Source organism: Gopherus flavomarginatus, chromosome 3 (genome assembly GCF_025201925.1).
Source record: "Gopherus flavomarginatus isolate rGopFla2 chromosome 3, rGopFla2.mat.asm, whole genome shotgun sequence".
Lineage (NCBI taxonomy): Eukaryota > Metazoa > Chordata > Testudines > Testudinidae > Gopherus > Gopherus flavomarginatus.
In genome coordinates, this window is record NC_066619.1 from 113,142,164 (window position 1) to 113,154,923 (window position 12,760).

At 42.1% G+C, this 12,760-nt stretch overlaps 1 protein-coding gene across 2 annotated transcripts in view; it reads right to left on the reverse strand.

Moving 5' to 3' along the window:
- Nucleotides 1-12,760, reverse strand: part of KDM4C (lysine demethylase 4C) — a 443,189-nt gene that overhangs the window by 403,633 nt on the left and 26,796 nt on the right. The window contains exon 2 of one of the 2 annotated variants that reach the window (XM_050943102.1): nucleotides 756-917. The exons of the other annotated variant lie outside the window; for it this stretch is intronic. Within the exon in view, the coding sequence (XP_050799059.1) occupies nucleotides 756-899 (144 nt within the window). The 5' untranslated portion in view covers nucleotides 900-917. The remainder of the gene's footprint in view (nucleotides 1-755; nucleotides 918-12,760) is intronic. 2 annotated transcript variants of the gene reach the window in all.

Below are 12,760 nucleotides of genomic sequence, written 5' to 3' on the forward strand. Positions count from 1 at the left end.
GACAATTTCTCTCCATTAATGGAAACTGACTAGCTACAAGGCCCTGAATCAACTATTTCTCAGCCAAGAGGCAATGCTACAGTAGCTTTTGCATGGTTTCCATGTCTTACTTTTGTCAACCAGGAGGTAGGATGATTACAATTTAAAAAAAAAAAAATCAACAATTTGAAATCCTATGATGGCCCAGATGCTGAAAACACTTAAGAATGTGCTTCATTTTATTCATAAGTAGACCCACTGAGTTCCGTGAAATGATTCAAGTTACACTAGGGTGATTAGATGTCCTGATTTTATAGGGACAGTCCCAATTTTTGGGTCTCTCTCTTACATAGGATCCTATTACCGCCCAATCCCTGTCCCAATTTTTCACATTTGCTCTCTGGTCACCCTAAGTTACACATACCTTTAAGTGTTTGCATGGTGGATTCCTATGTTTGGCATACTGGATCCCCTCATTTATATTTTGGGCTGCACTGCTAAGCATTAACAGTCAGCCTCAGAGATTTTCTTTTCACATTCCATGTGATGAAAATAGCAAAACCCAATAATTTGAGTGTATGTGGCAGACAACATACATTTTCTTTTTTCTTTGTTTATAGGCAACATGAGCTATTCCATTTAACTCTCGTCAGAGTGACATATCAACAGCTATCACAGGAGAAGCATTTGAAAAATTATTAAAATTTAACACATCAGTTTTGCAAAAGGCAAATGTTTATGAAAATAGTTGTTTTTTTTATGTAAAAGATGTTTACCTTTGCAAGTCCAGCACGATGAGCACCTTTTGATTCCATGTACGCTAAGTATTTGTTGAACTCCCTGAATTCATCCATTGAAGGCCTAAAGGTCATAATTTTGCAGCTTGGGTTTGGAGGACTGTCCGAGACTACAGCTGCCATTGTGGCTCAATATCAGCCCTGCTAAAAATTAAACAAGTTATTAATAAGTATAATGTATACTGTAATGAAAAATCCTTCAATGAAAATAGTTTCCAAAAATATATCAGTATATCTGCTTCTACCTGGAATGAACGCTCCTGAAATGCTATCTCCCAGGCTGGTTACAAGAACACAATATAAAAGTAGGATTAGGTTGTTCAGCCATTATCCACCCTAGTGAACGCAATCATGAGTAACAGTTGCACAATCTAGCCCCTCATTGTTTGTCTTTATAACAATATACTCTCTAAACTTATCCTTCAATATTATAGCAGCATCTGCTTGGGCTGGTTCATCTCCAGTATACTGTAATTTTCTTCGTTTTAGGTATTTACAATACATGGCAGCCTCATCACCATAGACCCCAAGCACCTCACAATACTCCTGTTTGGCACTGAAGTCTCATTATTCCCATTTTACACATGGGCAATTGACATACAGAGAGATCAAGTGATGTGTCCTAGGTGTTCTTGCCTGTGCAATAAATTTCGGGTCCGACCAGAACTAAACCCAAATTTCCTGACTCCTTAACCATAAGACTTTCCTTCCCCTCACTGTTTCTTTTAATAGGTTTTAAAGTATATATATCTATACCAAAGGCACAGAGAAACAGAACAAGTCCTCTTCCCCACCCTGCACACTAAAAAAAGTTTTTTCACTAAAAAGAGTAAATTGCTTTTAATTAAATGAAATAAATTAACACAAAATATACTCTTGTCTCTCATACAAAGATATTATACTCATGAAATAAGTAGCCACTTATGTGGTTGTCACATATTTATGCTTCTCCTAGAGAAGCTAACACCAGTCCTGCAATTAGATCTGCTAGTACAGACCCCATCACCCGCATAGAGCACTTGTGGGATCAAAAGCATACTTTCTGGGTTTGCAACTGAGGCACGTTGCATACCTCATGGCAAAGCGTAATATGATAATTCAACCTCTGATTGACTTTTTACAGAATTTGCATTATATAGCACAAAGAGGAATTGGACTGTTATAAGCAATGTCAGCTCACTGTAGGTCATCTCTTTTGCCCTATGCTAAAGTATAGCCAGGGGAAAAAAATTACATATAGTGTTATAATTCAAATTCTCACCTTTTTGCTCTGTAAAATACTATTTTAAAGCATCATCATTAAATACAGCCATATAATCCTAATTTTAGCTCAAAGTGTAACAATATATGTGAGCACAGCTATGAAAGAGAAAGTTAAACCAGTTTACATATTAAAACATCTTAGCTCAATTTGTTAGCATTTTTAAATATGCTGTACTAAATATGTGGCTTCCATGAGCAGTAAATATCTGTTCTAATATACTGGAATCTGTCATGAAAAAACAAATAATGAATATTGAAATTAACTGGAATTAAGGCATGTTGGCCTTCCCACCATTATGGGATGGTGGTCAAGGACCCAAAGGCAGTTGTCATGTTACAACTTTAAGAGAGTGAGGCAGTACCTCTAAGAGGAGGGCTCTTATTGGGTAGTCTTGGAGCCTTCAACAAGCTCGTAGGTTGGCTGGCTAGATGGGGGCACAGAGCAGCTGGTATTGGCAAGCAAAGCACATGAAGGTCCTTCCCTACTCTGCCCTCCACCTCCACCATAACAAGACACTCCTAGTACTCTACAGTCACTCCTTGGATAATCCTCCACACTCTTTCCAGTCTTGATGCCACTGCTACAATGGCTTCTTGCCTGCTGCTTATTGCAAACCTTGGGGACATCTTCGCTTTTCCTTCCTCACCTTCTACATCGTCAGCTGTGGCTCTCATCTCCTCCCCAGCCACAAAAAACTCATTATGGCCACTGCTTGGGAAGGACTGTAGCACAGAGGATAGTGATTGAGGACAGAGTCGGAACTTATGAATTCTTATCTCATCTGCTCCAGCAACCTCCTCTGTGCCCTTAGGCAAGTCCCTGAACCCAGGCCTCACTTTCTCCATCTGGGGAATGAATTTAATAATCATTATGTAGTTACAATACCGTGTGTGTGTGAGTGTGAGTGTGAGTGTGAGTGAGAGAACACACACACACATGCACACACCACTAGCTTGGCCACAGTATCCTGTCTTCATTTGTTTAGTTGTGTGTGAACTGCTGCTCTTAACATCTGTCTGTGAAACATTTTATGTCACTCTCCCTCCCCTATTAGTGTCCCTGCATTAGTTGGCTTTTGGGCCTTTACTTTCCCCTTATATTCGATCTTTAGTTTTCCCACACATGCACACCCCTGTCTCCCTCCCTTGGCATTTATCAGCTTGATATGTTTTCCTGACCCCACCTTCAGTAAGTCACTCTCCCCTTCTTGCTTTTAATTTGTACCTAGGAAGTTGTCTGACCTGAAACCTTGGCTTCAGTTGAGTGGCTTTAAAAAAAAAAAAAATGTTTCCCTGTTTAAGCCTGTAAGGTCTATGGGATATGGTGGTTGACGTAGGTTGACCATTCACCTATTTTTACTGGTTTCATTCAGATTCCTTTCCCTTTTCCTGAGAAACAGTTGTTAAGGTGCCTGATCAAGATGTTTGGCTTAGACCGGTGAATTGTACTATTTTGATTTCTGAATATTTTTTCCATATAGTGGCTTTTTAATGGGGGGAAGGAAGGGGAGGGGAGGTGTGCATATGTATATACATGGTTGAGGGATTCGGGGGGGAGAGGGAGTACACAGTTGGGACAGGCAATAGTTTTCTTAATGGTAATCAATTGAGATATACCCGATATACCTTGCATAAAAGATCCTTGGAGTCATTTAGACCAAGACTGCCCCTTTCCTTTCATCTCCACTTCTGGATGCATAGCTGATCCTTCTACAATCACTGGCCCAGGGAATATGGAACTGGAATGCGATCCATGAAACCTGGGCATAGTGATACTTCCCTTTTCTGATGTCCTTGAAGGTTACTGAATGGGGGACTCTGTATTAAAGCCAGGTGTTTACATGTTATGGTGGGCTTTCTACCAAGCAATGAACAACCTAAGGGTTAATGTCTCTTTCACCTGAGGCACCTGACCAGAGGACCAATCAGGAAACCAGATTTTTTTCAACTTTGGGTGGAGGGAATTTTGTGTCTGAGGTCTTTGTTGTCTGTCTGCCTGCTTTCTCTGAGCTTTGGAGAAGCAGTTTCTGCTTTCTAGTCTTCTGTTTCTAAGGCCATGTCTACATCTAAAATTTTGCAGCGCTGGTTGTTACAGCTGTATTAGTACAGCTGTATAGGGCCAGCGCTGCAGAGTGGCCACACTTACAGCAACCAGCGCTGCAAGTGGTGTTAGATGTGGCCACACTGCAGCGCTGTTGGGCGGCTTCAAGGGGTTTCGGGGAACGCGAGAGCAAACCAGGAAAGGAGACCAGCTTCGCCGCGGTTTGCTCTCGCGTTCCGCGAACCCCGAGCAAGCAGGTCTCCTTCCCTGCGGTTTGCAGGGTGGTTCCGGGAACGCGAGAGCAAACCGGGGAAGGAGACCAGCTTCGCCGCGGTTTGCTCTCGCGTTCCGCGAACCACCGTGCAAACCGCAGGGAAGGAGACCTGCTTGCTCGCGTTCGGGGAACGCGAGAGCAAACCGGGAAAGGAGACCAGCTTCGCCGCGGTTTGCTCTCGCGTTCCGCGAACCACCGTGCAAACCGCAGGGAAGGAGACCTGCTTGTTCGGGGAACACGAGAGCAAACCGCGGCGAAGCTGGTCTCCTTCCCCGGTTTGCTCTCGCGTTCCCCGAACCGCCGAGCAAGCAGGTCTCCTTCCCTGCGGTTTGCAGGGTGGTTCGCGGAACGCGAGAGCAAACCGCGGCGAAGCTGGTCTCCTTTCCCGGTTTGCTCTCGCGTTCCCGGAACCACCCTGCAAACCGCAGGGAAGGAGACCTGCTTGCTCGGGGTTCGGGGAACGCGAGAGCAAGCCGGGGAAGGAGACCAGCTTGATTACCAGAGGCTTCCTCAGGTATGCTGGGATACCTGCTTATTCCACGGAGGTCAAGAAAAGCGCTGGTAAGTGTCTATACTTGATTACCAGCGCTGGATCACCAGCGCTGGATCCTCTACACCCGAGACAAAACGGGAGTACGGCCAGCGCTGCAAACAGGGAGTTGCAGCGCTGGTGGTGCCCTGCAGATGTGTACACCTCCTAAGTTGCAGCGCTGTAACTCCCTCACCAGCGCTGCAACTTTCTGATGTAGACAAGCCCTATGTGTAAGGACAAAGAGATCAGACAGTAAGTTATATGGTTTCTTTTCTTTGGTATTTGCATGAATATAAGTGCTGGAGTGCTTTGATTTGTATTCTTTTTGAATAAGGCTGTTTATTCATATTTCTTCTAAGCAATTGACCCTGTATTTTGTCACCTTAATACAGAGAGACTATTTGTATGTATTTTCTTTCTTTTTATATAAAGCTTTCTTTTTGAGACCTGTTGGAGTTTTCTTTTCTGGGAAATTTCAGGGAAATTGAGTCTGTACTCACCAGGGAATTGGTGGGAGGAAGAAATCAGGGGGAGATCTGTGTGTGTTGGATTTGCTAGCCTGATTTTGCATTTCCTCTGGGTGAAGAGGAAAGTGCTTTTGTTTCCAGGACTGGAAACGGAGAGGGGGAGTCACTCTGTTTGGATTCACAGAGCTTGTGTCTGTGTATCTCTCCAGGAGCACCTGGAGGGGGGAAGGGAAAAAGGATTATTTCCCTTTGTTGTGAGACTCAAGGGATTTGGGTCTTGGGGTCCCCAGGGAAGGTTTTTCAGGGGGACCAGAGTGCCCCAAAACACTCTAATTTTTTGGGTGGTGGCAGCAAGTACCAGGTCCAAGCTGGTAACTAAGCTTGGAGGTTTTCATGCTAACCCCCATATTTTGGACGCTAAGGTCCAAATCTGGGACTACGGTTATGATAGCAATGAACAACATTCAGAGGCCTCCTGTACCCACTGGCACCGTCCTTAATACCTGCTATTTCAGGCAAGGTGCCTGGTGCGGTGTTTCATATTCTTCTCATCCACTACTGATTCAGCAAGCATTAGCAAATCATGTTTACACTTTTTCATCCTTATGAGGCATTTCCTCCAAGAGAGGCTATATTAGAAAAGTAAATGTATGGTAGCACTAAAGATTCATGCACGCTGACCAACCAATAAAGCTAACTACTGGTACTTCTACTCATTTGCCAAGAGGTAATACATCTGCTTCACTTATTGCAGATAATTAAGGCCACATTTTAGTCACAGGTATTTTTAGTAAAAGTCATGGACAGGTTATGGGCAGTAAACAAAACTTTACGGCCTGTGACCTGTCCATGACATGTACTATACAGCCCTGACTAAATCTTAGGGTGCACCCTGGAGGCGCTGCGGTTGTTGGGGTTGGCACCACAGGTGCTCAGGGGGGAGGATGGTGGAACTGCCAGCCTCCCTACCTGGCTCTTCGTGGCTCCCCAGAAGCAGCAACATTCGCCTCCCTCAGCTCCTAACTCCACGCACTGACCCCACCCCAAGCGTCGGCTCTGCAGCTCCTACAACGGGGAACCGTGGTCAATGGGAGATGCAGGGGCAGTGCCTGCAGGCAGAGGCAGCACCAAGAGCTAGCAGCTGAGGGACGGACTTGCTGTCGCTTCTGGGGAGCCCCCCCAAGCTAAGCACCGCCCAGAGCCCTCACTCCCTCCCACACCCCAACCCTAAGCTCCCTGCCATACACACCCAAAGCTGCTCAGGCGTCCCCGGGACAGCTGCACTAGCCACCGCAGAAGTCCCGGAGATCCTGGAAAATAACAAAATCTGTGACTTCTGTGACATCCGTGACAAACTTGCAGCCTTATGGATAACTAAAGAACTCAGACTTCTTAACTAGATAATTATTTCATAAACACAGTAGCCAAAAGTGGTATTTCTTCAACAGTAACAGAAAGACCACATCCAACAGCTGTTATGGGTGAGCCTCTGGAGGTCAGGAATGTTCCACTGGTGCAATTCTTACCACATACACTCACATGTAAGCCACTGGGCTTTGTGCTAGGACAACCTCCCCTTCATTCCATGTGCAGGTCTTAAATTTGATTGGCAGGACATGAGGAAGGATAAGAGGAAAGGAAGAATAGAGGAAAGGATAACAGAAGTGAAAGTGTGTAGTGGCACTTAAGGGAGGAATATTTTTCCCATTATGTTTAAAAAATAGCATTTATGGAATTTTCCCTACCCTTAGTCCCACATGGGTGAACTGACTGACTTACCTGACCTACAGTGCTGTTTCTATTTTATTAGTTTTCCCCTGAACCGTGATGGGGATTGAGGCTAGAACTCCCCCTATATTTATGGATGTCCAGCTACCTACATTTATCTAGGAGACAAGGTGATTTCTTCCCTTATTTATTTAAGGGATTTAAAAAGTGTAATTTTCCTTATTCCTGACATGTAGTTTGATTTTTCAATATTTATCTGAAAGACAGAGGATTTTTCTTTAAAGTTTTTTTTAAGATGGACTGCTTTACATTTAGGGCCTTTTTCCTCCCACAGATCCACACCCCGCCCCCTACTTCTTCCTTTCTTCCAAGCCCTCTTTAACTGGAGCTTTAAGATAGGGAAAAGAAAACAGGAGAAGAAAGATCTCATCCAATATGTAACTCCTCCCTTACAGTAGAGCTACAAGGCTGGGTTATATCACCCCTGCCATGTTCTGGACAATTCTGGGGAGGATAATTGGCAGTGATGTATGGCATGAACTCTGACAGCCTGGACTTAAGAGGTTAGTAAGGGCCTTTGTCCCTCAATGCCCGGTGTTCAATATTACCTGCAGGAATATGCTCATAACAGATAACAGTATTCCTGACACACACTCATTTTCAGTTGTAATTTTGCTGTTATGACCGTACTACAGAGTGAGAGCCTATGATGCTGCTGAAGGTTTGGCATGGTGAATCAGTCTATGCTCCCAGCTACCTTGTGGTACCACCAGGCTGCTTTTATCCATTTTGTCTTGTAAGAAGGTTGCTAAATTCCATGACTTGTGACCCATTCATTGAAACATGTGGGCCAATGAACTAGGGAGCAAGGTCCCACTCACTCTACAAAGACCTTATACCTACTGGTCATCTTCATTCAGTGCACAGGCTGCCAGATGCCCTGATCTGTAAAGGGGTTTCATAGTGTGCTGAACAGTGAAAGGTTTGGCTAGGTCTTGGAACCCCTCAGAAGAGCAGGAACCACCCACTCACACTCACTCTGCTGTAAAGTGTTATGGCTGCCTTATTCAAAGCTACCAGCATCAGGCAGGAGGCCCTTCAGGGTAGCCTTTCGGCATGCTCCTGGTAAGAAAGTTTGCAGTAGGGGCTGAGGGAAGCCAATTCTAGCATATTTCACAGAAAAAACTGGAGTAATGCAAAAGATTTTGACCTTCAAATCTCTTTCTATAAGCCTGGAGTAGTTGGAACCAGACCTGAGCCGGGCCTGAAGTGGGTGTCTGGGTTATTTGGCCTGCTCAATAGCTGCTTTGTCATCCTGTCCCCTTTGGCAACCTTTGAGCAAAAGCTTTCTTCAGGGACTTTTTCCCCCTCATTCAACATCAGCCAGGTTCAGAAATTGGAAAGATAATGCTCTGTCTGCTTAGAACATGTGTCTGCTCAGATTTGGCTTCCCATTTGTCAGCCAGCAGAGCTGACCGTCGTATCACTCCTCAATTTGTGCCCACTCTCAGTGCTTATCTTTGCTTGCAGCTTCAGGGGCCAGACTGGATCAACATGGTCAGCAGATTCCCTTCCCCAGTTGGATTGTGGACCAGTCTGTAAGAATGAAAATTCCTAAACAGTTTTCTCCTAGGAAATACCCAATATGGAAGAGTCACCCTGGGCTCTGCACATGAAGAGCTGCTGTGCAACCAGGTGCCTCTATTGAGAACAAATGGGTCAAAGAGTCATGACACTGGGAATAAATTTATGACTTGTATTACTGTTGATTAAGCAGCATATAAACATCTTTGATCCTGCATTTCCTCAATCCTTGGGAAAAATTCTTCTCACCCCTATTTTCAGCATCCTAGTTTGCAAATAAAAGTCTAAATGGGGGAAGGGGGAAATCAGGGCTTAATATGGGAGTCCAAGGTCAGCCTTAAGTATGGTGTCATTACCAACAGCTCCATAAAACTGTGCAGCACCTTGGACTTGGTCCAATTCCAGTTGAAGTCAGTGGAAATTGGGATCAGGCCCACTGATACATATGAGAGGTGCTATTTAAAAAATATAAATAAATACTACCTACATAGTATGAATTCCCCACACAGATATTATCTTAGTGCAGAAGATAATAGAAATCCCTGAAACAAATATAGATGTTAACAAGTGACACCAGAACAATGTTTTATTGATTATCTGTCAATTATTAAAAGCTATTAACAGACCTCTATCATTAGAGCTAAAGACTGCATCTCTTTAATGTCCTCTTCCACTACTGTAGTAAAGAGAAAATTGCTGCTAAAGTTCAGATGATACAAAAGTTGTGGGGGTTTTGTTCATTCGTTTCCCTTGCTAGCTAGTTCATGCATTTATCTTTTTCATCTTTATTCAGTGGCTGTGGCTTGAGAATAGCTTCTTGCCCTTCAGAAGCTGCTTCTAAGTTTATCTTCTGTAGGGGAAGAAACCAATATTTAAGTCTCAGCTAATGAGTAGAGGTTAATCCATTAATTGCAATCACAATGATAACTTATCAAGCAGTAATTATACATTGAGAGTTTGGAAATATTTCAAGGAGCAGACTGAAACTAGAAATATATACTTGATCATGTCTTACTATACTATATATAAAGAATCTAGTATTTTGATATATTAAGAATGTGTTTACTAGTCCTTCACTACTGAGACAGAAAATTTCTCAATAACTGAACTCTCTGCAAACTTATACTTTGCTACTATTGTGATTTTATGTTTTAGATATTTCCAGTTTACGGGTCATTCAGCTAGTTAGAACACATCTGTAGTCAAATATTTCAAAATTCATTTATTTTTAAACTTTGTCCTCATTCAGCATGTGCGTGTACCATGGGGGAAAGGAGAAAAAGTGATTTTCCTTTTTATTCTTATACTATCCTCTTCCTCTACCTATACAGTTGGATTCATGGTAGTAAGGCAGCGTGGCTTTACAAGTAGAAGACAACAAAAGATATTATTAACATAACCTTTAAAATCCTTTAAAAAGTTTCTCTACAGAAAGTCTGTTTTAGAATGTGGCATAAACAAAATACAAGATTCAGTGTAAGAGGTCTTAATTGCATTTTGGGATGGCTACTCATCACCCATGGATAATGTACCTATCCTAAACTTATGCTGATGTCTTTGTACCATTCTGCATGATCACATGTTCTATGCATATGATAATGCGTATTATAGCTAGAGCAGTAGCAACAGCCATTTTTACAGTTGTTTGCAGGCACAGCACCTCTTCCTCTATTCCCCCAGATGGTGCCTTGGTGGGTATACTGCAGATAGGATTTCATTCTCTGCAATCTTTGCTATTCATGCAAAATGGCATGTACATATAATTACATCCAAAACCAATCCACAACACATTAAAAGCATAGTAAGGTTTCAAAGTCAAGGACTCAAAAGTTAAGCCCCAAATGAGCACGGCCTTCTAGAAGTTCCTATGGCTGCCTTGAAGAACTTACTTTTAGTTTGCTGGTATCTTCCTACTCTGCTGGACAAACAGATACAGTTCAAGGATGGACACAGGCATCTAAGAGCCAGAGGGTTAAAGCCCAATTTACTTAATGATGGGAAAATTTACTATAAAGTCAGCACTGGAATTTGTCCTCAGAATCAGTATTTTACCTCAGAATCTAAGACACACACACACACACACACACCGCAAAAATCAATTGTTTGACATAAAATAAAAATCTCTGTATTGCCGGGCAAGAGAAAGAACACTGTAGGAAGAAGGGGAAAAAAAAAAAAAAAAAAAAAAAAAAAAAAAAAAAGGGTAATTGGTTTCCTCAATTCCTTCTTTTATTTCTTCCTACCAACAAATGTAGACAAAAAAATTAGATATATTAAAATCAGTTATGTAGTGCCATGCATTTAATAGTGCCTCAAATGATACAAGATACAAAAAGTTTTTAAACTACTGCAAGCCCTTAAGCATGAGTTACTTAACTCATATGTGCATTTCATTTAATTTCCAGATTTTTCAGGATCAATTCTTCCATGAAACAAAATTAAAACAGTGACAAGGTGAAACATGAGACTGTGCTCATGAAAGGGAGACTGTGAAGGTAATGGATAAAGACAAGAGGAAGAGAGATTCTCAGAGAAGTGGTTTTTCAGATAGTGGAATCCAAGAGAAATTCAGACAACACAAAAAATGTCTTTGACCATCAGTACACATAGTTGCAATCCCGACAGGAAAAATTTAACTGCCAGCAAAAAAGTTGCTTCCACCCACTGAAGACTGGAAATTGACATTGTATATCCTTCACATACAAGGAGCAACGGCCTCACCATTCTGACTTCTGATCTCCAGCTACTAGTAGTAACAATAGGAGGAATTAAGCTCATTTATCAAAACTGTTGTAGATGGTGCCGGACGGGGGCACAACAGTATATTTGATCTCTCCCATTATATATAAACATAAATAGAACCTGCATTACAGTGCAGATAACTGAACTTAAAAAGTGCATACAACTATGCTAAACGACATGCACATATGGCCTGATGTGTGTTCGTGCCCACCATTGCAATATATACATAATGGTGGATATTTGCTATTTATAAGCCCCCACTGGCAGCCAAGTATCACCGGAAAGAGGTCATACAGGATATTTGATCTCTGTGTATCCATTTGATTTTCAAGCCTTCACCTTCAGACAGTTTAAAGAAGTACATGTGTCTCATTAACAAGAGTACAGATCCACTCTTCTCCCACAAGCCCACAGGAAAATTAATATTCCCTCCTTACTCATCATTCTATACTTTCTCAAACAGTCTGAAATCTACTGTAAATGCATATGCTACCTAAGAGTACCTCTATCTGCACACAGAGATCCTATGAACAGTTCTAGGAATTAAGATGGTGTGGCTTCATGCCAGGCAAATTATGAGACTTCATATAACTAGGGCTGCCAAGTTAAACAATGATACAATACCATTTATTTAAATATTTTAGATGTTTTTTAGATTTTGAAACATATTGATTTCAATTACAACACAGAATACAAAGTGTACAGTGCTCACTTTGTATTTGTGATTACAAGTATTTGCACTGTAAAATAATAGTATTTTTCAATTCACCTAACACAAGTACTGTAGTGCAATCTCTATCACAAAAGTTGAACTTACAAATGTAGAATTATGTACAAAAAACCTGCATTCAAAAATAAAACATAGTAAAAATTTTAGCCTGCAAATCCACTCAGTCCTACTTCTTGTTCAGCCATTGGCTCAGACCAACAAGTCTGGCTACATTGGCAGGAGATAATGCTAACCGCTTCTAGTTTAAAATATCACCTGAAACTGAGAACTAGCATTTTCATGACACTGTTATATCCAGCGTTGCAAGATATTTACGTGACAGATGTGCTAAAGATTCATATGTCCCTTCATGCTTCAACCACCATTCCAGGGGACATGTGTCCATGCTGATGATGGGGTCTGCTTGATAACAATCCAAAGCAGTACAGACCAACGCATGTTCATTTTCATTATCTGAGTCAGGTGCCACGAGCAGAAGGTTGATTTTCTTTTTTGGTGGTTCGGGTTCTGTAGTTTCGGCTGTGGAGTGCTGCTCTCTTAAGACTTCTTCTCCATACCTCGTCCCTCTCAGATTTTGGAGGGCACTTCAGATTCTTAAACCTTGGGTCAAGTGCTGTAGCTAT